The 26,504-nt window shown below is 54.0% G+C and overlaps 2 protein-coding genes across 2 annotated transcripts; both read right to left on the reverse strand.

Annotated features, from left to right (window-relative positions):
• Positions 1-532: 532 nt before the first annotated feature.
• On the reverse strand, positions 533-9,834 carry LTK (leukocyte receptor tyrosine kinase; the record flags this gene model as incomplete). Its single annotated transcript, XM_082850288.1, is given in 27 exon segments — positions 533-677; positions 679-780; positions 782-840; positions 942-961; positions 964-1,031; positions 1,107-1,147; positions 1,151-1,238; positions 1,337-1,389; positions 1,393-1,425; positions 1,429-1,438; positions 1,541-1,633; positions 1,772-1,869; positions 1,965-2,088; positions 2,254-2,348; positions 2,485-2,575; positions 3,110-3,281; positions 4,056-4,208; positions 4,602-4,700; positions 5,863-5,883; positions 5,886-5,924; positions 5,927-6,017; positions 6,246-6,264; positions 6,266-6,377; positions 6,525-6,688; positions 7,289-7,352; positions 7,355-7,391; positions 9,799-9,834. Coding segments are annotated over 27 exon segments (2,127 nt in total).
• Positions 9,835-10,149: 315 nt separating this feature from the next.
• RPAP1 (RNA polymerase II associated protein 1) lies at positions 10,150-25,738 on the reverse strand. The gene is made up of 24 exons (XM_082839048.1): positions 25,246-25,738; positions 24,798-24,946; positions 24,426-24,515; positions 23,849-23,969; positions 23,018-23,239; positions 21,581-21,760; positions 20,448-20,563; positions 20,065-20,163; positions 18,862-18,963; positions 18,477-18,644; positions 18,040-18,222; positions 17,779-17,913; positions 17,509-17,679; positions 16,860-17,017; positions 16,267-16,425; positions 15,913-16,114; positions 15,376-15,485; positions 14,898-15,093; positions 14,551-14,703; positions 14,179-14,321; positions 12,833-13,589; positions 10,964-11,140; positions 10,768-10,827; positions 10,150-10,660 (listed from the first exon to the last, which is right to left on the reverse strand). Exons 1-24 carry the CDS (start codon positions 25,673-25,675, stop codon positions 10,511-10,513), a joined length of 4,431 nt encoding a protein of 1,476 aa, XP_082695174.1. The 5' UTR covers positions 25,676-25,738; the 3' UTR covers positions 10,150-10,510.
• Between the last annotated feature and the right edge of the window lie 766 nt (positions 25,739-26,504).

A 26,504-nucleotide genomic window follows, 5' to 3' on the forward strand; every position in this document is an offset into this window, starting at 1 on the left:
CTCTTCTGAGGGGGCTCCATACCTCTCCAGAGAAGCCAGATAATGAACTTTATTTCACAGGTACTAGATCTATTGGTCTGGCCTCCCACACTACAATGGACTCCCCTTCCCAATAAAACTCAAAGACACCAGCTTTGACTCAGGCCTCATCCCCTCCCTCCTCTGGTCCCTTCTTTCTCAGTTCCCTGGCGTCCCTCACATCCACTCAGATCACTGGAGGATATGAGAAGAGCTCTTTATTAGAGGTATCTGTAGTGTTGGGGGCTGCCCAGATGGAGGACGCTAGTGGGGTAAAGGCAATCTAGAGAAGACTTCCTGCAGGAGGCAATTTCAATTCCCCACCTACACCTGGGAGTTGGGGGAGTATCCTCTGGTCCCAAATATCAAAGGCTGGGAGTGGCCAGACTCTTGCCCAGGAGGCCTGAGACTGGTTTCCAGGATGGAGGGTCCATGGTGCCAGGCCAGCAGATATACAGGCCCAGACATACAGCACAGACTGTGGGGGACAGAGGCTACTTGGAACATAAGCCACCTAGAAGCCTGGGGAGGAGTACAGGGAGGAACTGCTACCCTCAGTGCCAGAGTCCTCACCCTCAGGGCCCTTTGGGACCCAGGAACCATAGGTGGGATTCCAAAGGTTCTGAGGTTGGAGACCCCTGGATTTGGAGGGCTTGAGGCCAGGGGCCAAGGAGGTTCCCTCCCCAGCTCTTCAAGCTCCCCAAACTTGGTTCTTGGGTCTGTGGACATCTGAGGTCCCCCAAAGATAGGCTCCCCAGCCCCTTCCTCCTCCAGGATGGGTCCCAGTTCCACTGGAAGGGGTGAATTCAGCACATCAGGATCCTGTAATGGGAGGGTAGGGGAGCAGGGGGCCACAGTGTTGTTTTATGGCTTCCCTCCTGACCCCCAAGTCCAGGGTGGTCGGGACAGGTCAGGGGGCACACCTGAGTGCGGTACTGAAGACCTCCAAGATGCTGGCAAAACTAGGGTGAAGTTCAAGCTCATGCTGCCAGCACTGGGTCATGAAATGGTACCTGGGGAGAGGCAGGAGTTCATGCCAACCCACGGCTGTGAAAGACCTCCCTCCTGAGGCAACACTCCATACTCACACAGGCCTTGGAGAGCCCCTGAGAGGGTCCATCGAGCCCCCTCAGATGACAAAGCCCAGCACCTCCTGATCGGTGTGCCAAGAGTAGGGCACGTAGTCCAGTGAGATCTCCCAGAGCAGCACTCCAAAAGACCTGCATCACCAGTGGGAGGAACTAAGTGAGGCCCATCAGGCACAGCTTCCCTTTCCCTCACAAGAGGTGGCCCAAGGCAGGGGAGGGCGTGTTATCACCAGGAGTCGGTCTTGGATGTGAAGATGCCCTCCAGGAAGGCCTCTGGGGGCACCTACTTGACAGGCAGCAGAGCCTGGCTCCCCTTGCGTTAATAACTGGCCCTACACGAGGGAGGAGAGGAGTGATGAATTGTTTAAATGGCCCAAAGGTGCTGGTAAACTCCCTTGGAGCGTCAGCCTTCTCCACATCCCCAGGTCCTACACCTGTAGATAGTGCTTGCCATCCCCAAGTCCCCAGTCTTGGCCATTTGGCTGGGTCTGGAGCAGCTCGGCAGGCAGTTCCTGGCAGCAATGTCCCTGCAGAGTCAGGTAAAAAATTCACTGCCAGAACTGAGAAACTCCAGCCTTGATCTTTTCTTTAAAAGTTATGTGGAAGGGCTATTCCTTGGGGAAGGAGTTGGGCTCGGGGTCCCCAGAACCAGGATCACTTCCAACCTGTGGATGAAGTGATTTTCCTCCAGGTAGTGGCAACCCTGGGCTATGTCCCAAGCCAGCTGGAGAAGGTCTTGCATGGCCAAAGGTGATGGCTGGCCCTGGGTCAGGCAGAAGGCGCATCAGACCATGCAGGTTTGGGGACACATGAACAGGGTCTTCAGAGGGGCCTGGCGGGCTGGGAGAAGGGTCTCATCAGCTGTGGCCACCTATGCCTCAGGAAACTCTTCATGTCCCCTCCAGACATCAACTCCAGCAGAATTGGGCCAGGGGCAGCCTGCATGCTGAGCCCCACGCAGCGCAGTGTCCCGATGGCTGACCTTGTTGAGCCAGTGGTGCACATATCCCATCACCAGCAGGGAGAGAAACCATGCTCTAGGCTCCACAGACTGGAGTGAACCTCTGTGTCTCTAGAATTGCTACCTCTCAGCCCCAGGGTGAACACAGGCTATTTGTGCAGGCAGTTCTGGGTGCCTTCCTCCCACCTTCCACGCCTGCCCCTGGCCCCAGGTGTGCCTGATGATAGTGTCTCCGTGAGGAAATCCAGCTGGTCCTGTTGAGAGCAGAGTTCTGGCAGAGTCTTGGGAGGAAGAGGGCAGAGCTCCTGAGCGCCCTGGACACTTCAGGAAGGCAGGTTGACCCTAGCTCCAGCCACTGTTCTTTCCTCCCTGGACCCTTCTTTCCTACTGTCAGCTGGAAGCCCCACCCCCTCTCACCTTGATAGTCACCTGCAGGGGGCTGGGGTCCCCAGGAAGGCCAATCACCAGTCCCGCATAGACCTCTCCAAAGGCACCACGGCCCAGGGCTCTGCAGGAAGACAGGTTGGAAGTGAGTGGGTGACTGGGTCTGGGGAGGGTCCTCAAGGGTCCCCCTTGTCCCCCTGATTGCCCTCCATATGCCCAGCTGGCCCTCTCTGAGGGTCTGAGCTCTCCGCATCACGGCATGTCCCCAAGTACAAACTCTGCAAGGGTGACGGTGACTAGGCCAGAGCCAGGGCAGAAGAGGGGGCAGGTGTGGGGTAAGGGGATGGGGTGGGAGTCTGTGCTAAGGCTTCCCTTAGGTCCTTGCAGACATCCTGGGGCGGAGGCAACCCTGCTCCAAAGGAATCATATCCTAAGGTCCCTACCATCCCAGAACTGGGGATGACAGCTGACTTTGGACAGGTTACCTTCCCTTTAGGAGCTTCTCTGACCTTCATCTCCTCTACACAAGGGGTTTGGACGAGACGTTCTCTGGGATCCATAATTTACCACGACAGGGAGCAGGATAGAGGGTGGGGATTCAGAGTGCACAGGTTGTCAGAAGGAGGGGGAGGACGCAGCTGAGCAGAGTGATATTTACTGGGAAACCTCTGTAAGCCCTGGGGGCAGAGGCCAGGACTGGGCTGGGCCAAGCCCCACCTGGAAGTAGTAGGGGTTGGGGGTTGTCCTGATGGTGGAGGTAAGCTTGCTCAGCTGGAGCTCAGGGCCTGGCAGCCTCATCCACCACAGGCCCTGCCACTTCTTATGGTTCACTGAGGGTGGGAGGAAAAACGGCACACTCTCTACCTGGCCATCAGGCCCACCCTGACTTGCCCCCTTCCCAGGACACTGCTTCAGATGCCCATTAAGATAAATGTTGTCCTTCTACTCTTAGAACCCCAGAGGAGTCCACCACAGCTCTGCTGAGAGTAGAGGTCTTGAAATCAGCCATGTCTGCCCCTGGGACCCCACAGAAGCCCATCAGTTCAGTGGAGAAATCAGCCGTGCTTGCTGGATGCTCCGTACCCAGAATCTGGACCCCACACACCATAGGGAGTCTCAGTGTCAAGATCAACATCACAGCCACCATCAGAATCAAAGGGTCTGAGAGGTGGGCAGGTCTAGAGAGAAAGACACATCTCCAGTGGGAAACGCCTCTCTGTCCCTCTACCCCAAGTTTTACACATGCCTCAAGACTCAGCTCAATTGTTAACTTTTCCATGATGCTTTCCCCACTTATCCTAAATGAATGCAGCCTCTCCCTCCTGAGAACCCCTAAAATACTTTACACCTCCCATGCCAATTGTCACTATGATATATATCTAGATATAAATGTAGATGTATATCTAGAGATAGTGATAGATATCTCCCCTCACACACTAGACCATTAGACTATGTGCTCCTTGAAGGCAGAGATGCACCTCCAATCCCCTGCCCAACACCCAGCATGGTACCTGGCACACAGCAGGCATCCTTCCCGTGCCCTACTGCCCCCACCCCAGCCCATGGCCCCAGAAGTCCAGACCTCGGACACAGGCAGGACATACCCATGCAGGTGATGTTATCTGCAGCCAGCTCCATGCCCTCTGGGCACGTGCATCTGGCCAACTGGAGCTCTGCCTGCCATTGGCAGATTTTCAAAAGGCAATGACCTCGATTGACGTATAATCGAATCTCCACCTCTCCATGGCTCTCCATGACTATGAGTAAAAGAACTCATATTGCGGGGTGAGCATGGGGGGCATACCTACTTTTTCCAGCCTCATGGTTAATTTTAGCCCTGGACTTTGGAACAAGGAGCAGTGCCAGGCGTCTAGGGTGGGTGGGAGAGCTTGGGGGACTTCTGTCAAGCCTGTATGCTTCCTCTTCTGGGATCCTTGAGCTTGCAGGTAGTTGAAGAGAATTCATAGCAAGAGATATTTGACAAGCAGACCAGAATGCCCCATACTGGCATTACAACTGACAGCCCAGTTCCCAAGTATTCCTGTGCTGTGCAAGAACAGGTAGTTCACAGTGCAGAGTTGGTGGCTCAGATGGGAGAGATTGAGGAAAAGGGCTAGGCTAGCTGAAAGGTGGGGGATAGGGGCCAACACCTGGCAGAGGCTGCAGGTAGAGCTCTCTGTTGGGGTGTATGAAGGATACCCCATCTTCCCCATCAGCCCAGAGGATGTCAGCCTCTGAGGCATCGCCCCCTGGAAATTGAAAGAGAGGGTTTGGCTACAAAATGGGGGATGAAGGGGCACACAGCTGCCTCACAGCTAGGAAGCTGGCTTATGAACAGTGGGGAAGCTGGAGTCTCCCAGTGGAAACCCCAGTGTGGCCTTCTCTACACACTCACATTACAGTACAGGTGCTGCCAGCTTGCATGTGGGAGCTGAGGGGCCAGAGAAGTGGGAAAGGAGTAATCAGATGGAATCTGAAGGCCTGGTTCACGTCGGCTGGGATGGCTCCTTGTCTGTCTGAACCTCTCTAATCTCATGTCCTCAGCTATCAAATGGAAGAGGCCCAACCCACATATTCCACTTCTGTGATAATGGAGACGATGCGTATAAAGTACTTACGAACAGTACAGCCCAGACAGACACAAAGGCTCTGTTTCTTTATAGCAGTGGTTTCCAAACTCTGGAGTGTATTAGAATCACCTAGAGGACTGACTAAAACATAGATAGTGGGACCCTCCCCTAAAGTCTCTGATTCAGTAGGTGGAAGGGGGCTGAGTATTTGCATTTCTAACAACTTCTTAGGTGGTGCTGATGCTACTGGCTCAGGGACCACATTTTGAGAACTGCTGACTTAAACTATCCCTGCCTTTCTGCCTCCCTGCTCAGCCTGCTAACTCAGCCAGCTGTAAGTTCCTGGGACTGCTGCAGATCGAGGATGGGACTTGTAATGACAAAGGTCCTGGATTTAAGAGAAAATCGAGGGAGTCCTACCTGCACGTGTGACTTGCAACTTATCTGACCTCCTTTTCTAACAGCTGTTACTCTACCTACTCTGACCTGGAGCTAGCTCAACACCTTTCCTAACTCAACTATCTCCAGAGGGACTAGGTCTGTTCTAAGGCTCTAACCTCACTTCACTCTCGGGGCTGCCCAGGTGCCCTCCCCAAAAGTTCACCTACCCGGGTGGCCGCCGCCGTCTCCAGTGAAGCCGCCGGCTGAGGCCCAGCCAAGCGTAGCTCAGGCCTCCCTGCAGTCCTGGCCACCCTCCGCTCCCTTCCGCGGTGAGCGGCCGGCCGGCGGAGAGGGGACCCGCGACGTCCAGCCGTCCCATCCACCTGCAGAGAGACCGCGGGATGGCCGGCCGCGGGGAGGGGGAGCACGGCCTCCTCCCCGCCGCAGCCCGCGCCCTCACCCGCCGCCCCGCCTCTCGCGAGCTTCCCGGAGCCGCCGAGCGGTTCTGCAGTTTTTCGGGGGGGCCTGAGTCCGGCCTCGGTCCTCCCGCCTCAGGTACGCCCGACCACCTCCTCCGGCCGCCACCAACAGCGGCTCCAGCTCGCGTGCGCGCAGCTACGCGGCAGCGGCGTTCAGGGGCGCGCCCTCTAGCCGTCTAGCGACGACCCTAGCGCTGGGTGAGGGCCCCACCCCGGGGACTGGAGTAAGCGAAGGGGCTCCCAGCCAGGCCCAGGGCTCTGGGGACGCCAAGGAGCTCGTGTGCGTGCGCGCCCGCGGGAAGGTTTGCGACCTCAACGCTGAGCGCTGGAGGCGGGAGCAGCCCGCGCCGAGGCAAGCAAGTACCCGAAAGACGGCGGTTGCAACCCCCATCCGCTCCGACTCCTGCCCAGCTCCGCGACCCCGGAACCCCTCCGATCCCCTCCGTCGCCGCGTGCTCCTCAGCGGCCGGAGACTCTCCGAGACAGAACGAGCTGGCTCTCCTGGCTCCCCGGCGGGCGTCCGGGACCGGAATCAGCGGGGGTCCGGGACCCTCCGCTCTCAGTGCTGAGGTCTTAACCCCAGGAGCGCCCTTTCCTTCCACCCAGCCCTCGCCCTGGGGCGCTTGAGCCGTCTCCCTCTCACTGGTTCCGCTTACTTTCGGACAGGCGTCCTCTTCCTGCTGCCCTACGAGGATGTAAGGCAGCTCCCCGTGACCAAGGGGGAAAACGGCGGAGAGGAAGACTCCATGCGCCGGTGACAGGTGGTTCTTGGCACCTTTGCCGCCCGCGGCTCCATAGGCTGAGATCCTGCGGAAAGCAGGCGCTGAGTCCCCGGCCCTTGACCATCGGCCCTCGGGCCGCCCGCCTAGGGCAAAGATTGCTGACAGAGGCAGCTTCAGAAGTTCTTATCTGAAGGACTTGGAGGACGTAGTCGATTTTGAAAGAATGGGGAGACTTAGGTATGCACACCATAAAATTAGATGTTACTTTTTTTTTTTTGCCGCGTCGCGCGGCTTGCAGGATCTTAGTTCCTCGATCTGGGATCGAACCCGGGCCCCCAGCAATGGAAGCACAGAGTCCTAACCACTGGACCGGCAGGAAATTCCCTAGATTTTACACTTATTTCACGAGGCTTAATGGAGACGGAGGGAAGCTCAAGCCACCCTTGGTGGCTGGTTAGGGACACTCCACTTGGCAGAAACAGGCTCCTGGGTACGGCTAATTTGGTGGCGACTATTGCCACCTTTACCCGGGTTCCGCTGGAAGAAGGGACAAAGCCGCCATGGCCGCTTGTCACTGCGGAATACTCCAAGACACAAAGTGGTGCGTACATAGCCTTGGTTCCCCTGACCACAGAACCTCAGATTCGCAGGTCACCAACCTCGTCTATTCCTGCTCCGCACTTACAGAGGCTGGCCGGCGCCCAGTGCCCACCACAACTGCACGCCTTTCAGAGGCCCAGCGGCCCCACTGTCACCACCACACTGCTGCCGGTGTAGTCCCGGCCACACTGTGTGGGCCCGCGTCAGCTGTTGGCCCTGCAGGTGGAGAACAGCCAACGCCCCTCTGGGCCTGGGAGCAGGGAGGGAGGAAAGGGTCAAGAGCACCTGCCCCAGCCTGAGGGTCCGCCGTGGTGAGTGGAGAAGGGAGGAAGGAGCTAGGAGCTCACCTGGGGGAATTAGGGGAGAGGCTGGCTCAAAGCGGCTAGGCGGTGTGTGGTGATGTCCAGGACCCAGGGGCTTGGAACCGGCCGGGGCAAGGGTGAGGAGGGGGGAAAAGGGGCCTGGGACCCCAAGCTGGAGCAGAGAATGGCACCTGAAAGGTGACAGGGCAACAGCAGGGTTGGGAGAGGGCACAGAGGTTAACGGGATGGGAGATGAAGAGAAGGCTGCCCTAGCCTCTCACAGCCACACCCCTACCCCCACCCAGTCAGGGCACACCAGCACCTGGAAGCCGCCAAAGGCAGGGCTGGGGGAGGGGGGTGGAAAGGGTCGTGGTGCCTGCTTTTGTCTCTGCAAGTTTTTCCCCTGGAGAGCCCTTCCCAGTGGATGCCTAGAGCACCAAGCTGAACTCGGTCCTTCAGGTCCCCCGTCTTTTCTCGACTTACCTTGGTGGTTCTGCCCCCAGGTGGTGCTGAGACTCTAGGGCCTGTCCCTCCTTCCCCAGCCGATATCTGGATCCTCAGATTCAGGCACCCCTGCAATTCTCTGCCTGCACTCCCCACACACTGACCCAGGAGCTTTGGCTGCAAGAGTTCGAGGCCTCTGCAGGAACCACTTGGGACCCCTTCTGTCTCGACTGTGGTCCCCAAGCCTAGGAAGCTGCCTCTAACATGATGGTTCCCTGACTGCCAAAAGGCACTTACCCACGGCTCTGAGCCACAGCAGCAGCTGGCTGAGCGGACTGGCCCACTGCAGCCAGACTTGCAGAGTCAGACCTTGCGACTTCAGCCCAGACTGCCGCTTATAGGAGTGTCCAGTCGCTCACTGGAGACCGCTGGGTCCTAAAGCCGGCCTGGCCACTCCCACCTCAGACCCCAGGATGCGAAGGATCTCAGGGTTCACCTCGTACAATTCCGTTGCCTGCGTCAACTCTGTGCACAACTTCTTACTGTGATTTTGGTGATCTGATGTTAGAAGACCAGAGTGCTAGTATTAGCATCCCTAGTCAATTGGTTTTGGTGAAGAAATCACAACAGCTCTGAGACAGTTTCTCTACCACCTGCAAAACCATAGGAAGGGAAGTTTCTCTGTAAACCACAAAGCACCCGACAACTGAGGGGCCACACAGCCGTCAGGCGGTTTTGTGTCTTCCTCATTCTTTTGCTCAAAATACCAATCTTAGTGGCTGAGGCCTGCTTAATATAAAACACTGAAAAAAAGAAGTTATAGTAGTTAGCTACTTGGTAAAGTCTCTGAGTGTAGAGTGCCAGGTGTAGACACAACAGTGATTTTTTTAAGTTTGGTACCCATGCCTTATTTAACTCTCACTATGAGGTCACAGAATTTACTTTGCAAGGTCCCTGTAAATCAATAGTTCCCCAAGCGCGGTTGGTTCTGGACAGCAGCAGTACCTGGGGACTTGTTAAATGCAAATTCTTGGGTTTCACCCTAGACCTACTGAATCAGAAACACTGGTGGTAGGGCCCGGTGATCTGTTTTAATTTACTGTCCAGGGGATTTTTTTCACATAAGTTTGAGAGCTATTTTTGCAGAAACCGGAGTTGCTGAGTGAAGCGTATTGTATGATTCTGTGTTCGGCAGCTCCGTTTATGGCGAGTGGTTTCTCTACCTACTGACAGCACACGGCACTCACCCTGACCTATAAACACAATGATGGTAAGTAATTCCTCACAGCAAATGACACTGTAAGAAAGCTTAGTGTTGGAATTCAGGCAAAAGAACCTAGAAACTACCAAAAGAAAGAAAGAAACCAATGAATCAAGAGTTTACGCTTTGATCCACTCCTCCCCAGCCTTTGCCTATCACCAATAAAGTCCACAGTGGAAGGGGTGTTGTAGAACAGCACTATAGACAATGTTTTCACTCCACCTCCCCTCCCGGCCCCCGCCACAGTCCCACCACCAAATTCATACATTGAAATGGAATCCCCAAATTGAGGGTACTTGGAGGTGGGACCTTTGGGAAGTAAGTCATGACGGTTCCACCTTCATGGGTAAAATGGGATTAGTGCCCGTATAAAAAGAGGCCCCAGAGAACTCCCTTGCCTCTTCTGCCATGGGAGAGCTGCCTATGAACCAGGAAGCAGGCCTTCACCAGATACCAAATCTGCCAGCACCTTGATCTTGGACTTCCCAGTCTCTAGAACTGTGAGAAATAAATGTGTGTTGTTCAAAAGCCACCCAGCCTGTGGTATTCTGTGATAGCAGCCCAAACAGATTTAAGATAGACAGCTACTGCACCAGTCTGATTTCCGGCTTCTTCTTGTCTCATGATTGCCGTTGATGGAAATAGGGGACCATAAGGAGACAAGATGCTAACCTCATTTAGCACACCTACACTCCAAGTGGACTGATGAGAGTCCTTCTAGAAGCGCCCCCCATTCCCAAGAGCACCGCCCTGGCCTGGCTTCACTCCAGAACTGGGACCCACATTTTTGTTGTCCCAGATGTGGACTCAGTTTTCACCTCCCATTCATGATTCCTCCCCCATGTCTCCCATGTCTCTCACAGTGGTCCTGATTCCCCCAGAGATAACCCATTCCTCGATACCAATCCTGAACTGAAATCAGTCCAAAGCAAATTCCCAGAAGATAAAAAAATTCTTTATTTCAATGCTCAGCTCCAGTATTCATATACCCTGGCCTGAAGTGGGGAGAGGAAGAGGTGTAGTTAGTATGTCTTGTCCCCAAGAAGGGGTATATAGCTAAGTCACCCCTCACTCCCAGCACAGACCCTCAGAAGCCCCAGATCCTGAGCTCCAGATATCAGGACATAAGGGTAGGCTCACCAATCTCCAAAAAAGCTCAAAGAGCTTGCTCCTAGGAAGGCAAGCCTTCTGCTCTATTGTTTCCTGCACACTCTTAGGACACAAAGCCCTTCTCTCTGGCCAGGCATCTGTTGGTGAACCCCAGGAGAATGTATCCATCTCTTCTTCTGCAGCAGCTATACTAGGTCTCTGAAACCCCATTTTGGAGCACCCCTGAGATCAGTTTCTGGAGGTACTGCTGACGCAGAGGGGGCAACTGGGGATACAGCTCAAAACCCTCTGGAAGGGCAGAATTAGGAAGTTTATAGTGGAGAAGGTGCTGCCGAAGACCCTGCAAAGAAGGAAGAAACTTTATGAAGTGGGTAGTGAGATCCTGTTGAGATCTCTGTTCCCCAAGACCCTCCATTCTCCCACCCTCCAAGATGTGCCCCGCCCTACCTCATCTGCCAGCAGCCAAGTTTTCTGCAACATGCTCCTGCGGGCAGCCTTTACCTCATCCTAGAGGCAGAAGAGGGAGAGGTGGCACCAGGCCACAGGCCTATCACTCACCTGGCCTGGACCTCACCTCCTCCCCAGCTGGCTCAGTTCAACTGCAGGTTCCTTCCCTCCCTCTGGAGATGGGGACGTAACTTACCAAGCTCTTTGGGTCCTGGCAGAAGATGAAGCTGTTGACATGAGCCACAGCCACAGCATAGAGCACAGGGCACCAGTGTGATTGGAGCGCACCAGTAACCAGAGCCCGGAAGTAGAGCTGAAGGAGGGCCAGGTTGTCTTCAGGAGGCGCTGTGTAGCTCTCCAGGGACACAGGCAACTGTGACAGGGGAAATGAGACAAGCTGAGGGTCAGGGTGGAATGTGTATCACTGGACAACAGGGTGGATGGTTGATGGTCACATGAAACAAACCACGAGGGCAGAGATCTGGTCCTAAACAGACATCCATCACAAGGATCAAGGTTAAAGACTAAAGAGCTCAAAAGCAGCGGAAACTGGGAAACTGAGAAGCAGCTATGAATTTCTACTGCTACTACTACTTGCTTAATCTACTTAAAACTTTCAAAATGTCATGTTCAGCTGCTCAATTCTATTAGCAAACCTTTCAAAAGTTAATGTTCTTTGGAATAGTAATTGTTTCTAAAAAAATTATTCTTAATTCTACGCAGAAATGATTATGAGTTTATGTCCAATGGTGTTTATCACAGTGTTACTTAAAATAGCAAAAAATCAGAAACAACTTTCATGCCCACTAAGGGGTTCTGATAAAATAAACTGGGACACACTTGCACGATGGATTATGATATAATAATAAAAACGTTGATTTCTTAGATTATTTAATGATGTGAGAAGTGCTTACTACCTAACATTCAATGAAGAAAACATTATGCAATGATCCCAATTTTATAAAAATATATATGCACAGGGACTTCCCTGGTGATCCAGTGGTTAGGACTTGCACTCCCAATGCAGTGGGCACGGGTTTGATCTCTGGTCAGGGAACTAAGATCCCACATGCTGCGAGGTGCAGCCAAAAAAAAAAGACTGGAAAAAGGTAAATCAAAATAATTACTACTGGGCAGTGGGATTATGGATAACTGTAAAGTTCTTTTTTTCCCTTAATCTATTCTTTTTCTGGCCACACCACGTGGCATGTGGGATCTTAGTTCCCTGACCAGGGATTGAACCCGGGCCCTTGGCAGTGAGAGCATGGAGTCCTAACCTCTGGAACCCCAGGGAATTCCCTGTAATATTCTTTTTAATTCTTAAAACTATTTTATATTTTCTTTTTATTTTTTTATACAAAATATACATTTATATCTTACATACATATATTAAAATGTTTATATTTCAAGCTTACCAAAATAAGTTATAATGAAAATAAAAAAACAAATCTTAAAAAAATTAGTAACTCTTTACAGCTTACAAGTTTAACTCCTTAACCTGTTATCTGAGGCCCTCTAAGACTTTATTAGCTTTGTTTCCAACAAGTTCCCAAGCTGGTATCTGTCATAGACTCCTTCCTCTTCCCATCTTGTCAATTCCTTCCTGCCTCTGAGCTTTTGCTTATGCTGTTCCACTAGGCACATTCTATCTTTCTCCTTAACAGTCCAAATTCTACCCAATTTTCCATGCCCAGATCAATCCCCACTTCTTCCACAAAGGCTTCTCCTTGTGGGAAGCCCACTTTGATCTTTCCCTTCTCTGAATCCTGACTTAACACCTAGAATCTGAATACCTGAGAACTATGTTGGTTTTAGTACATCTCTTACCTAGACTGTAGCACCTCATGAGCAAGCAGCCGTGCCTTTTTAATAATAAGTACCTACTGTACCTACTGTACGCCAGACACCACAGTAAACCCTTTTCATGTATTCTCTTAATCTCCTCAAAGCCTCCAAGAGGTAAGATAAGGAACCTGAGGTCTACCAAGGCTCCCTGCGGCTCAGGACTGCCTCCAAGGCCCAGGACAGGATGTCCATGGTGGGCCCTGCTGGGCTGAGAAAGTACCTGGGTCAGAGGCAGGCCCAGAGCTCGCAAGGCTCCCACGTGCTCCCCAAAGACGGCAAGGCGCAAGGTGACGCTGAACCGACGCTGCAGAGGGAGGAGAACCAGGGCCCCAAAGAGGTGGTCCCCAAAAGACACAGCCTCAAAATGCTCCAGGAAGTTGGCATAGAGATCCGGGAAAGACGTCAGGCCAGGAAGTGGGCAATCCAGGTTGAGGTTTGGTAGGACTTCAGGCTGGCAGAGCCGGGCCAGGAGGGCTGCCACCAGACGTTGTATTGGGGTCTCCCGGAACAATTCACTGTCCACCAAGAACACACACATGAGCCGTGCCAGGCGGGCAGCAGGAGGCACAGCCCGGAGGGCCTGGGGGCGCCAGCTCTCCAGGACTAGCACCCACTGCAGGGCCCGCATGGCTGTGCCCACAGTGTCAGCAGGAGGAAGCCCCGAGGGGCTGTCTGAGGCCCGGTGGTAGAGTTGAATCAATGGCAGGAAAGGCCAGTCAGTGGGCAGCAGAGGCTCCTTAGCCACAGGGAGCAGCAGGGCTGGGACTCGCTGGAGCTCCCCTCGGTGCAAGGCTTGAGAGGCTAGCAGGCTGGCTCGGGCCAGTGAGCAGTGGGTCAGGTAGCAGCTGCGGATGCTGGGGAGGTCCTGGCAGGCCTGAGCTAGTAGAGTCCCTCGCCCACACCCAAGGTCCCCGCCGCTCCCTAAGGACAGCCGGTCAGAGAAGTCGGCTGCCTCCGGACCCCCTGATGCTCTTTCCCTGTAACAGAACCCAAAAGCCAAAAATGAGGGCTAGAACCCACAAGGCCATGCCAGCTCTCCAGGGTTTCCCAGAGGCTCCTAGGTCCAATCCCGCTCCTCCCTGTTCCCCTAATAACCTTCCATGTAGTGTGTATAGCAGTTAAGAGGATGCGCACTAGAGCCAGTTACCTAGGTGCAAGTTTACAGAACTTCTCTGTGCCTCAGTTTCCTCAGAGTAAAGTGGGGATAATAATGATAATAATACACACTCTCATGGTACAGGTAAAACAATTAAAATAGAGACAAACGGTTAAGGGAGTACCGGACAAGGAGTAAGCACTGGGTAACACTTAGCTATTATAAGCGTACAGCTAGTTTAGAACCATTTTTCAGCCATACAGTCACAGAAGTCTCATAATAATACTCTAGCATATTATCCTCATCCTCACTTTACTAATGAGGAAATGGAAACTCAGACAGGTTAAGCGTAATCCATGGAAAAAAGAGAAAGAAACCCAGGTCTCCTGGCCCCAAATTCAGGGCTGCTCTGTCAACCACCACAGCAGCCTCTCAAAGCGCTCAGTTGATGCCACCAACCCTGGACTTACGGGAGGAACTCCAGCTGGAACACACAGCTCAGCAGTAGCTCATGGGCGAGGTGCTCGCTTCCGGGCAGCAGCCGGCTCAGCAGGGCCAAGGCCATGCCGTGATAGAGGGCAGCACTGGTGGCTGACACTGGCTGGAGTGTTGCCTGTGGACAGAAAAGGGGGGAAGGGGGAGGAGTAGGCAGAGGCGGTGAGGGGGGACAAAGCAAAGAGAAGTGAGGAAGAGAATATATGCTGATGGGCACAGGGCCTGGGCATGTCTGCAGGCAAGTAGAACTGCACGGCTTGCCAGAAGCAGCACAAGCTCCAGAGAAGCAGGATGGGGATAATGCGGGGGGGGGGGGGAACAGAGGGATGGGGGTTGGGGGCACCCACCGCTCTCTGGGCCAGGGTGAGTGCCAGGTGCTGCAGGTGGTACTCATGGCGCAGGGCCCACGCGGAGAAGGGTGTGAGGTGTGGAGCAGCCACAGGAGCCACACACTGGAGGAAGTAGTTTTGCAGTCCTGGGGCAGCCAATACGGCAGCCAGCTGAGGAAAGCAAGCTTCAGATTCACAAGGTGACTTTGATGCCCTCTAGGGCTCCCCAGCTGCCCCTTCCCCAGCTAAACTCAGAGAAATGGGTGCTGGCAGAAGACGCCTCTCTTCCCCAAGGGGCGCCCTTCCCCTTTCTGACTCCTGCCATCTTGGTCCCCTGCCCCCCTAACCAGGCGCCCAGCGCTCACCTGGCCACACAGCCCCTTGTGGATCCAGCCCAGGGTGTTGAAAAGAGAGAGGAGGGCCGTGAGGAATGGGAAGGGGGAGGCTGAGCCAGCCAGACTAAGAGGAGGGTGGCCTCCTGCACAGCCCAGTGACACGAGGCTGGGGAGAGCTTCAGGGGCCGGAGCACAGGACTGTGGGTTGCAGAGAGGGGAGCAGCACCTGGAAGCAGAATGGAGACACTGAGGGGGGCTCTGGCCTGATATGTGCCGGGCTGGAAACAGCTGCTTGGTCTGCAACCAAGGCTAGCGGAAACGTGGCCGTGCAGACAGTGCCCACGTTCCCTGGAGCCCCCAGTCGCTGCCTGCTAGGGATTCAGGTTTCCCTCAGGCTGGGGGGTTCCACCTGGGATGGACCAGGGAGCCAGGCATAGGAGCCCCACAAGGAGCGAAACTGCCGCCTCCCCGCCCCACCCCCGGCTTCACAACCGCACACAGTACACACCCCAGCAAATCCCACAGTCTGCCCAGAGCGGGCTGGCTCAGCAGGGGCAGCAGCAGCTCCTCCGACAGGCGCTCCATGTCCTGAAGCCAATCCCCTGGGCACAAGCCTGGCTGGAAGACCAAGACACTCACTGAGCTGATGGCCCAGGAGCCCCATTCTCCTGGACCCCGTGTACCCAGGCCAAGCCCATGATTCCGAGTGGCCAAGAGTCAGTGTTTAGAAGCTTCTGCCTTCTGCCCCTTCTAGAGGCAGAGGAGACCCTGAGGTTGCCCTGGCACCCACTGTCTAGGGTCTTGAGAGAGCATAAAGGCTCCAGGGAGGCCAAGCTGCTGTTTGGGGTTCTACGGTCCCTACCAACACGACTCCTTGGAAGCTCCACTGGACATGGAGGTGGAAAGAGGAAGAAACGTAGGAGGGAAAAGGTGGAAATGGGGAGGCAGGGACGGAGAGGTGGAGACAGAGGGAGAACGAGGGTGGAATGCTAAGATGAAGGCAGCGCACCCAGGGCAGCGTGGAAGGCAGGCAGGCAACACTCACCTGCTGGCTCCAGGCCTGGTAGTAAGCGTCCAGGAAGAGCAGGCAGGCAGTGGGCACTGGGCCAAGGGCACTCCACGTCTCAGGTGTGGGCAGCAACTTCAAGGTCTGTCTTAGACAAGGCTCCACGAGAGGCTGGAGCCCAGACACCTGCGTCCAAGTGATTGAGGAAGGAGTGGACGACACACTGGCCTCAGCAGAGTCACTACAGGAGAGCCACAAGGGGCCACCGTGAGGATCTGGCTGCCTGGACTCCCCTTGAAGCTCTGGCCGCCCTCTCCCTGTGGAGGAGCACTCCCAGCGGTCCCAGAGCTCCCGACAGGATGTCACCGCCAGCGGCTCAGGGCTACAGCCTACCTTCTGGGCTCAGGGGTGGTGCTACCGGCGGCTAGGGTCAGCTGGGTGAGGACGGTGAGCAGTGAGGCTGCCCTCTGCAGAGCCAGGGGCTGCGGGGAGGGGCTGCTGAGCTCCTTCGGCACAGCCTGCAGGGCTCGAATCAGCACAGGGTACAGCTCCCTGGTGAGTGGGGAGAAGGACCGCCCTTCAGTGTGAGAAGGGAGATGGAAACAGAAGACACAAAGCAAGGCCCGGCCCCGGGCATCTGCAGTCTGGCTGAGGAGGAGCAGGAGGGAGGCCAGGGCTGCGGACTCTGGGAAGGTTTCAAGAAGGAAGGCTGGGGGCTGAAGGGAAGGAGGTAGCCCCTCAAGGCTTCCACCACAAGAGGGAATTTAAATCTGATTTCACCAAGATACCAAGCTGGGTGCACAGAATGTGGTTAACCCAGCTTTGTTCCACTCTCCCCCGGCTAGTCCTGACTCCCAAATTTTCTTCCTTTCTCCCAGAATCACCTCTTTCTCATACTCAGCCTCCCTCCGAGCTTGAACCTTGATCAAGGCCAGAGTGCAGAGCTGGAGGGGTCTGTGAGGGAGCCTACCCTTGTCTCTCCTCACCTGTAAAGGTCACCTCCCTGGCCGTAGGAGGCTGCCACGGCCCACAGACGGAAGGCCTCAGTGCTCAGTGTCTCGGCTTCCTCTGGGGGCAAGGCCAGATCCTGGGGAGCCTCAGCTATGAAGCGGCACAGGCGACTCCGGAGATCAAAGCCACTCAGCTGGGGTTGGGCAGAGAGTCTGGGGATCAGGATCAGCTGGGAGCCTGAAGTTCCAGGCCTCAGGTTCTCTCACTACAGAGACTGGCTCAACTCATCCCTGTTGCGGCCCCTCTGGTGCCAGAGGGTCATGGTTCTGGGCTAGGGTGAAACTATCCCATCCATCCCTCCCTTCCTCTCTCCTTCCATCCTTCTTTTTAGCAAGCACTTGCTGGGCACCTTGGCTATGCCTATTTGTATGTGGCCCTTCTGGCCTGGGTCCAGGGAACAGGGAACCTTCCCTTCCCATAATGAGAGCAGAGCAGGCCTACAGGATACGCTAGGCTCCAGGTGACTAGGTTCCTGCCTGGGGGTTTCTGTTCTATTTCTAGGCAACTGGAACAGATACGAAGAGAAAGATGGCATGACTGGGCCACCCAGAGTGCAGGGGCTATGCTTAGCCCCCAGCCCAGCCCTGTCTCAAGCCGCCATCCCTTGCCCTGTGTTCTGCTTACCAGCCGGGCAGCAATATTCCTACCAGCCGAGGCCAGGACACGAAGAAGTTTCATGGCAGGAGCACAGGGCACTCTGTGTAGACTGAGGGTAGGCTTCACCCCCATAGGGGACCAGCTGGTGGGCAGGAACTCTTGAATCACAGTCTCTATCAGCCGAGGGCACTCCAGGACCTGTGCAGGCCAGGATGAAAAGGGAGGTAAGGAGGCTGAGGGTCAAGACCAGGCCTGGCTAGGCTCTTTGCCCAGTCCCTGCCTCCTTCTCTTTCTCACCCTTGTGGCTGACTCCAGGGAATGCCGGGCCAGGCGGATGAGCACAGCCAGGATGTCAAGGACCGCAGAAGGTCCTGGGCAGGTCACCTCCAGCAAGTAGCGTAGCCGAGGCAGCAGGTTGGTAGCCAGGAGCCCCTGAGGATCAGAGACACAAACCCACTACCAAATGTAACTGGACCCTAGGCCTTGATGACCCCTCCTGCCCAACATGTGCCAGCCCCGGAGGTCATGGGACAAGTGCAGCTGCCCCAGCACTTTTACCTTGATGACATCATGTCGGGCCAGGTCAGATGGAGGCCGGTTTCCTTCCTCCGGGCTCTTCCTTTTTGCCTTTTCTGCTGGGGGCTCTTCATCCTCATCCTCGTCCTCCTTGTCCTCCTGGCTGGGCATCAGAGGGAACACCAAAGCTCCATGGTACCAAGAGAAGGTGCTATCGAGGAGCTCCTGCCAGAGGAAAGAGTGTGAAGGTGGGAAGAGGAAGAAGGCATCAGGCCAGAAAGCGGGTCCAGAAGTAGAGGGCAAAAGCCACGCGCAAAGGACAGAGAGGCAAGGCTCCTAGGCTTTGGGGCCTTTAGAAGGTAGTGACACAGCCACCCCATTCTGTGCTCTGCCTGGCAAAGCATCATCAACGAGGGCAGCCCCAGCAGGAGGCGTAGGGACCCTAATGCCTTGAAGCCTCATTCCTATGCCTGTTGTACCTCATCTCCAGGAGCCACCAGCAGAGCCCGAAGAGCCCGGATAGCAGCTGCGATGACCCCATCCACTCTGTCATCCAGAGAGAAGCGCAGCAGGAAGAGGAAACCAGCATCCAAAAGGAGGCGCAAGACACTGCCCACTAGCCGGTCCCCAAACTCGCCAGCCTGGGCCTTGAGGGCAGGAGGATAAAACATTGCTGAATACGCTGAAGTTACAGTCTCTGTCCTAAACCCTTTACTTGTCCAGCTAGGACCCTGGGTTTATCCTGTTCTCAGTGTGACCCACACACAGCTGGTGTATGGGCCAGTGAGTCAGAGTGAAACAGGCAGGAGGTGGGAAAGTCTAAGGGGAGGGGGGCGGGCAGGATGAGGCCAACAGTCCACTCACCCTGCCGATGACCTGGGCCAACACATGCAGCGCTAGTGCTCTCTGCTGGGACACCTGGCTGCGCGTCAGGTGGAACAGCTCCTGAAGGGAGTACCCTGCTCTCTGGAACAGGGACAAGAAGTCAGAAGGAGCCAAGACACAGGACAGCACCCACCAACAAATACATAGCAACCCCTATCTGCCATGCACTGAGTCAGGTGCCAAGGTGAAGACAAAGAAAAGTAAGTGATGTCTCTTGCCTCTGCTCTCCATGGACCCTCAAACTGGTAAAGAAAATAAGACTGGCGTACAAGTAACCATAGCATAAGGCAGTTTGGGAGGAATGTAGTAATCGGTGTTTAATTTGCAACCAGAGAACAGGAGACAGAGAGAAGGGGCACCTGGAAAAGTGCTGTGGTCTCAGTGGGTGGGTAGAGCTCTGATGGCCTGGCATGGAGCAGAGGGGAAAGGCGTTCCCTGGAGTGGGCTTCAGGAACTGAGCCCTGGAGGTCCTTGAGCACAGCGGGTACGTGGGGAGGAGGCAACAGAATGTGCAGCAGAAGTGAGGGACGCAGAGCTGTGGGGTCAGCAGGGACAGATGGTGGAAGGCTGTTCTGTCGTGCTGAGGAGCCAAGACCTTATTCTGGGAGAATTCCCTGAGCGAGGAAACTTTCTGAGGCAAGGGACAGCCTGAGCTGGGCCAGGGGAAATCACTATGGCAGACCCGTTGGGGAGCAAGCGAACGGCAAGACGGAATGAGTGGAACATGGTGACTGAACAGACCAGAGGGATCAAGGCTCTGATCGAGGAAGCACTGTAGGGAGGTGACAAACAGAATTGGCAAGTTCTGGCGACTGACTGGAATGTGAGGGAACAAGGAGAAAGATTTCAAGCCTAAGAACTGAAAGGACAGGGACTTCCCTGGTGGTCCAATGGTTAAGACTCTGCGCTCCCAATGCAGGGGGCCCGGGTTCGATCCCTGGTCAGGGAACTAGATCCCCCATGCGGCAATGAAGATCCCACATGCCACAAGGAAGACCGGTGTAGCCAAACAAATAAACTAATAAATAAATATTTTTAAAAAAACCTGAAAAGACAGTAAGGCCGTGAACTGGAATAGGGTGCACAGAAGGGCCAAGGCAGCTGAGCAGCAGTCCTTCTCCACATGGTTGTTAAAAGCACTTGCTGAGAGCTGCCCAGTACTCCCTGGACCCCACGCCTCACCTCCGCCTCCTCTCCATGGTGGTGTAGGCCCAGATGGGTGGGAAGGTCCACACTGGGGGCCAGCAGCTCTCCCTGAAGACTGAATCGGGCCTGCATCCTCTAATGGGTACAGAAAGAGAACTATGGGCTGGGGGCACCAGCAACTTCCCCACAGCCATTCCTCACCTGTAATCCCAGGCCTCTCAGGACGTAGGGCCTGACTACCTCTGACCAGAAGTGGGGCTCCTCTGGCCTTAGAGACCAGGCAGGAAGAGGGGGGTGAGCACTAGGAGAGATGTTTCTCCAGCTTGGGGGAAGAGAAAAGCCTAAGTTCTGGGTGCAAGACAGCAGCCCCACTCACTGCCACCCCACCTTGCCCTTGTAGGCCAGCTGGCTCTCCTCACCTCCTGAGTCTGCTGCCGTCGGAGTGGAGGCAGGTCTCGGGTCCAGTGGAGCTTCTCCAGCTCAACGGTGTCCATGTGCAGCCATTCTTTCTGGGGAGTCACGGGCAGTGCCAGAGCTGGGGAGATGGAAGCAGAGTAGTATTCCCTAAGGGGCTCAGCTCACTGATCCACTGGGGTCCCAGCCATCATCCAGAAGCTGCCACATCCACCTCTGCCCAAGGGTCTGGCAGCCTCTGCCTAGAGCTCTGACTAATGGCACAGCCCAGGGGCTGGAATGCCTGATATGGCAGAACACACCCCGTCCTGGGCTCTAGCCCCTTTCTGACCCCAAAGATTTGTTGGGAGAGGAAAGAGGAAGCGGAGGAGATAAGGAAGAGAAGAGAGAGGAAGCAGAGGAGGAAGGCAGGACCACATACAGCAGGGAAACCACAGTTCTCCACTCTCTAGTACCGACCTTCTAAAGGAGCAGGGGAGTGGAGACAATGAGGAGGGGGCAGCTATACTTCAGCAGAGCAAGATACAGAAACACACACCTGCAATATCCTCCTCCTTCCTCACCCCCACCACCCCCATCCAACCTGCTCAACTGGCCTAGAGTTCATCCAGGGGCAGGAGGTTCCTGGCTCTCCTAATTCAATTCTTCTTTTGTTAATCACTAATAAAATCATCCAGTTCCTGGAAGATGAGTGCTCCCACTGGCCTCTCTGCTTCAGGTCTGGCATGTTCACAAGACCTGCGTCAGACCCTTCCTCTCCCACCACCCTGCCATTATCCTCCCAACACTGAGAGCAGAGGCAGAAAGAACTGTGGGATGGATGGAGCCAGAGCTGGGGCAGCTACTGCAAAGGCAGGGGGCAGATGGTCTGGAGGGGGAGGGGGCCATTCAGCCATCACATTGTGCTGTTTCTTACCAGGGAAGGGAGAGAAGGAGCAGTAACAGGACAGGAAAACAGGAAGCACATGCAGGAAGAATATATGCATCAGCAAATGAAGATTGACTTCAAGCCAATAATGAAGATTAACGTTAGATGTTCAAGGACAGAGAAGATTCTCTCTCTTCCCATCTGCCAGGCCTAGGAGAAGGAATACTTCCCTCTACTTTTATTCCCCAGAAGTCCCCTCCTCCTCCAAACCTGGGGCTCCTGGCTCCAGCTTATCTTCCTGCCTGGGCTCACTGGCAGAAGTTGGCATGATGGGCTCCTCTCCAGTGACCTCAGCAGAGCGACCTCCTGGCCTCTGCTCCCCCGTGGCCTTCTCTTCTGCCTGCTCACAGGTGCGGCTGTGAGATCTCAAGAAGGCAACCAAGCTGGGATCTAGAAGAGAGCATAGAGGGGAGAATGGGTGGGGGCAGATCCTCCCCAGCCTCCATACACCTGAAGTCTGCTTAATACTGCCTGTCTGTGGGCGCCAAGGCCAAGAAAAGCCACTTCCCAGCCCTGGCCTAAGCCCTGGGGCTCTCTTGTAGCCTCGATGACCCATATCTGTCACTGGGACCTGCCTGCCCGCCTATCCCTCCACCCTTCACAGTCCCCTGGTCCAGGCCAGTCTGCCCATCCCTGTGCTTGGCTTCAGGTCAGAGGCCCAAAGTAAGTGGCTGTGGAATAAATGAATCAATGTTGACGAGGGCCAAAAAGAAGGCATTTAGGGGAATAGTTTCTCACTTTCAACTATTTTATTTATTTATTTATGCACAAATATTCACTAAAAACCTAATATATGGGGACTTCTCTGGTGGTGCAGTGGTTAAAACTCTACCTGCCAATGCAGGGGACACAGTTTCAAGCCCTGGTCTGGGAAGATCCCACATGCCGCGGAGCAACTAAGCCCGTGTGCCACAACTACTGAGCCTGCGCTCTAGAGCCCACAAGCCACAACTACTGAGCCCGTGTGCCACAACTACTGAAACCTGCGTGCCTAGAGCCCATGCTCTGCAACAAGAGAAGCCGCTGCAATAAGAAGCCCGCGCACCACAACAAAGAGTGGTGCCCCAACTTGCTGCAACTAGAGAAAGCCCGTGTGCAACAATGAAGACCCAGAGCAGCAAAAAAAAAAAAAAAGAAAACAAAACTAATATATGGTATGCTCTATATAAGTGCTAGATACATAGTTTGGAACAGATTGACTTGGCACTATTGTTTTGGTGAACAGAAACTAGGAGGGAGGTGTAGTATAGCACAGCATCACGTAATAGAGTACCCTGTAGTTGTACTAGAGTACAGCCAAAATAGTGTATACTACACTACAGTAGTACAGTATACATGGTATAATGGTTAAGAACACAGCCCATGAGACCAGGTAGAACTGGGTTTATATCTCACTGGTGTTCATTAACAGGATGTGGTACCAGGCTGTGTGACCTGAGCGAGAATTTCTTAGTTTTGAGCCTCAGTTTTTTTTTGTTTTTATCTTTTCATAAATAAATGAGGTTAGTACCACCGACCTCACAGGAACAGTTTGAGGACAAAATGAAATGTGTTAAAGTACTCTGCCTGGCACTCACAGTGAGCCTTCCTCAATAAATGACAGTCCCTTCCTAGCCCAGTCTTGGCAGGAAAGGCTGGTACCCGTACCAAGCTGAGCCAGTAACCGCTGCTGTTCCTGCAGGATCTCCTCCGGAGCCATGGCTTGCAGTCTCGCTACGTTCTCTTCATGGATGGTCTGGGCTTCCTGCTCAGCCTCCTGGCTTTTGAGCCCCTTCCCTGTAACCAGATGGGGTCCCTGGAAGCTGTAGCTGTTCCATGGAAGCTGGCTGCCCTGCTCCCTAGGTGTGAGTGCCTCACAGGTTGCAGCACCTGGAAGAAGGATACGATCAGTTTCATTGCCTCACCCCAACTGGGCCTTCTGTCCCTCTTCTCTAATCCCATTAGCTCTGGAGACAGATGGAAGCCCCAGAGTTTTCCCAGGCAAAGAGTGGAGACCCCCCTGGGTTTGGCACAAGACTCCAGGGCATCCTGGGGCTGGGTTGGGGTGATGACCTCTCTACTCATTTTTCCCCTTGGACTTAGAAGTTTCCCTCAGAAACATCCCACTTTCTGACTCTTCTCTTGGATATCTAGGCAGCCGTCTGCCTCCAGGGGCCTGCCCCCAGCTCTTCTGCTAGTAATTTGCACCATTAAAAGAATCTTGGCCTACGTCTTTATTTTACAGTCTCTACCAGACACTTCTACCCCCTTCCTTTCTCCTACAGTCAAGTAATGCCCTGCCTTCTCCCTGCACCTAAGACCCAGATGTGGACCCAAGCTGCCCAAACTCAATAGTCTAAGTGGAGATACCGGATGGCTCCTCTTTAGATGGCTCAAATGCACTTCAGATTTGAGGCAGGGAAGGTGTATATCCAAAGATGACTCTACAAATGTGTATTACAAAAAGGCTGAGCCCAAACCTCTTCAAACCCTGCTCACCCTCTGGTGGGTGCAAGGTAGATGCAACTTCTCCAACTGGTGGGACCTTGTCTTCAGATGCTCTCCTTGCTGCAATTTCCTGGGCAAAGATACTTCTCTTACCAGATGTTGCTGGCTTCCCCTATGGGGCAAAAAGAAAATCCAGGTGACTGATGCTCATTACCCCATTCTCTTCTCAACCTCTTTATACCAAGGTCGCTGGAACAAAGAGAGATACAAGAGACTTGCTTAATCTCCAAGGGTCACAACCCTAGTCCTCAGAGAAAGCAGGGCTCTACAGAAGCATAGGTTTTGAAGTCTGACAGACTTGGGTTGGATTTCTGGCTCTTCTATCTATTAGATGTGTGGTGTTGCAAAAGTTATCAGTTTCCTTATCTGAAAAATAGAGATAATGATACCTATATTACATGGCTGTTATAAGGATCAAATGAAGTAATGCATGTAAAGTGCTTAGTGTGGTGCTGTTTTAACAATGGAATTGCTTATCATTATTAAGATTATCTACCTGGGGAATATGCACTATGATGCTCACAAGACTGTCCTCCCCTAAACACCATGTGAGGTCACCGCTGCCTACCTGTCTCCCCTGTGAGCGATGGAATACAGGAGGGAAAGCAACGCCACAGGGCACAGGCAGATTCACAGCCACTGAACTTGTATCTCGTTCCTGCAGCAACAAAGTACAAAGCAGTGAAGATACAGAGATTTCCCCAGGCTGGACCCTATCCTACTAGCCTCAGTTCTATATGACTAGAACCTCACCCTAAGGAGTCATGAACCCATCTTGCTTCTTAAGTCATAGTGATTCTAAACCAGCCCCCAACCTGACTGCACGGGGATAAAGTCCCATCTTTCTGAATCACTCTCTGCTCAATAAGGCTCACCACCCACACGCAACATCCTTTCTGCCCTTGGATGCCTTGCCCCACTCAACCAGGGTGAGACGCACAATAATCTTAGTCAAGACAGCAGTGATGTGCTTATCATGCCTGTTCAGCCTCTCTTCAGGGTCCTCATGTTCAGGCAGGGGATGGCCGGGGCTGGGCCTGGCTCTCTTTGGGGGAGCAGGAACCAAAGCTGGGGGCAAATCTGGGAGATCTGAGAAAGAAAAAAACCCAGATGTGAGGTTATTCATATCTTCCCAGGAAGAGACTGAGGGCTAGGGGAAAGCCAAAGAAAGAAGGCAGCTGCTGTGCAGCGCTGGCTCAAGCTGTGTCACCTTGGGCAAGGTATTTAACCTCTTTGAGCCTCCGTTTCTTCATATGTAAAATGGGGCTGCAGCAACAGAGGTTACACAGTTCTGAAATAATGATGGGGAATCCAGCCACATCAGGAAGAGGGAGAGACCCTGAAGTTGTACCGCTCTCCTTTTCAACCTCATACCCACAGCCACTCACTGTCCAGCATCACCACATCCCGATGATCCTGCAGTGGAGGCCTGTCCGGGTTAGCATCACCACCACTCCTACTTCCTTTCTTCACCAGTTGTACTGCTGGGGCTGCACCAGCTGCAAGAAACTGACTCTGGAAGCGCAGCAGGTCCACCTCGGACTCCCCTGGCTTTGGTCTCGACAGCATCTTGACACTCCAGCTGCCTCCCTTGTGGGACTCTTTCCAGCACTGCTTCAGTGTAGGGAATTCACTCTCATTCACTCCTAGAAGCAGTAAAGATGTTGGGCCCTCTGCAACTGAACCCTGATTCTCTTTTTTTTTTTTTTTTGAAGTACGCGGGCCTCCCACTGTTGTGGCGTCTCCCGTTGCGGAGCACAGGCTCCGGACGCACAGGCTCAGTGGCCATGGCTCACGGGCCCAGCCGCTCCGCGGCATGTGGGATCCTCCCGGACCGGGGCACGAACCCGTGTCCCCTGCATCGGCAGGCGGACTCTCAACCACTGCGCCACCAGGGAAGCCCTCTGATTCTCTTTTTTGTGCATCAGAAAAGGCTCCTTTTCCCTGGGTTCGGTGGACTCATTCCTCCCCATTCATACCTTATTGCCATTCCCTCCTTACTTAGCTCTCCCTGATGTCAATAGCCCAGCAACAATATTTACTGCCACCTTAGATTGTTTACAATCTGTGGATGATAAAAACTTTCAAGAACAACCATAGGGGACCTAAGGAAAATGTCATTAGGAGCCAGGCGGAGAAATGTGTCATACCGGGGAGTGGTGATTCGGTATCATACTGGTGGGAACATGCCTGGCCGAAAAGTATTCAAATTATTAAAAACCTTGGGCTATAAAAGATCAATATATAAAAATCATTTGTATTTCTATACACTATTACAGAACAATCAGAAAACGAAATTAAGAAAACAATTCTATTTACAATAGCATTGAAAAGAATAAAATACTTAGGAATAAATTTCACCAAAGCAGTTCAAGACATATTCTGTCGGGCCCCACAACGGCCCCTAGGGCTCTACGGTCGCGGGCGCTCCTGGGCCACCCGCGTCAACAAAGAAAAATCACGGAGTCTTAGCCTATGCTGCCCGCGGATGGAGGGCCGTTCCCAGGATCTCCGCACCGACGAGGCCGCGACCGCTCCTGGCCAGATCAAAGACACTGGGGCAGACTCCGACAAAGAACTGGATACCCTGTACCAGAGCCCTCCGCCGGGATCTCCTGTAGTCCGTCCCTATAGCCCAGCCACCTAC

The sequence above is a fragment of the Leucopleurus acutus genome (assembly GCF_964270905.1).
Source record: "Leucopleurus acutus genome assembly, chromosome: 1".
In the NCBI taxonomy this organism is placed as follows: Eukaryota; Metazoa; Chordata; class Mammalia; order Artiodactyla; family Delphinidae; genus Leucopleurus; species Leucopleurus acutus.

Bases quoted from the DNA above. Each gene is read 5' to 3' on its own strand.
- RPAP1 (XM_082839048.1), bottom strand. From the start codon at position 25,675: ATGCCGCGGAGCGGCTGGGCCCGTGAGCCATGGCCACTGAGCCTGTGC. The intron at 24,947-25,245 runs GTGAGTGGCTGT...TTTCTTTCTCAG, and splicing joins GGATGTGGTGATGCTGGACA to ATCTCCCAGATTTGCCCCCA. The intron at 16,426-16,859 runs GTGAGGAGAGAC...CCCACTCACCAG, and splicing joins CAGGGAGGTGACCTTTACAG to GGAGCTGTACCCTGTGCTGA.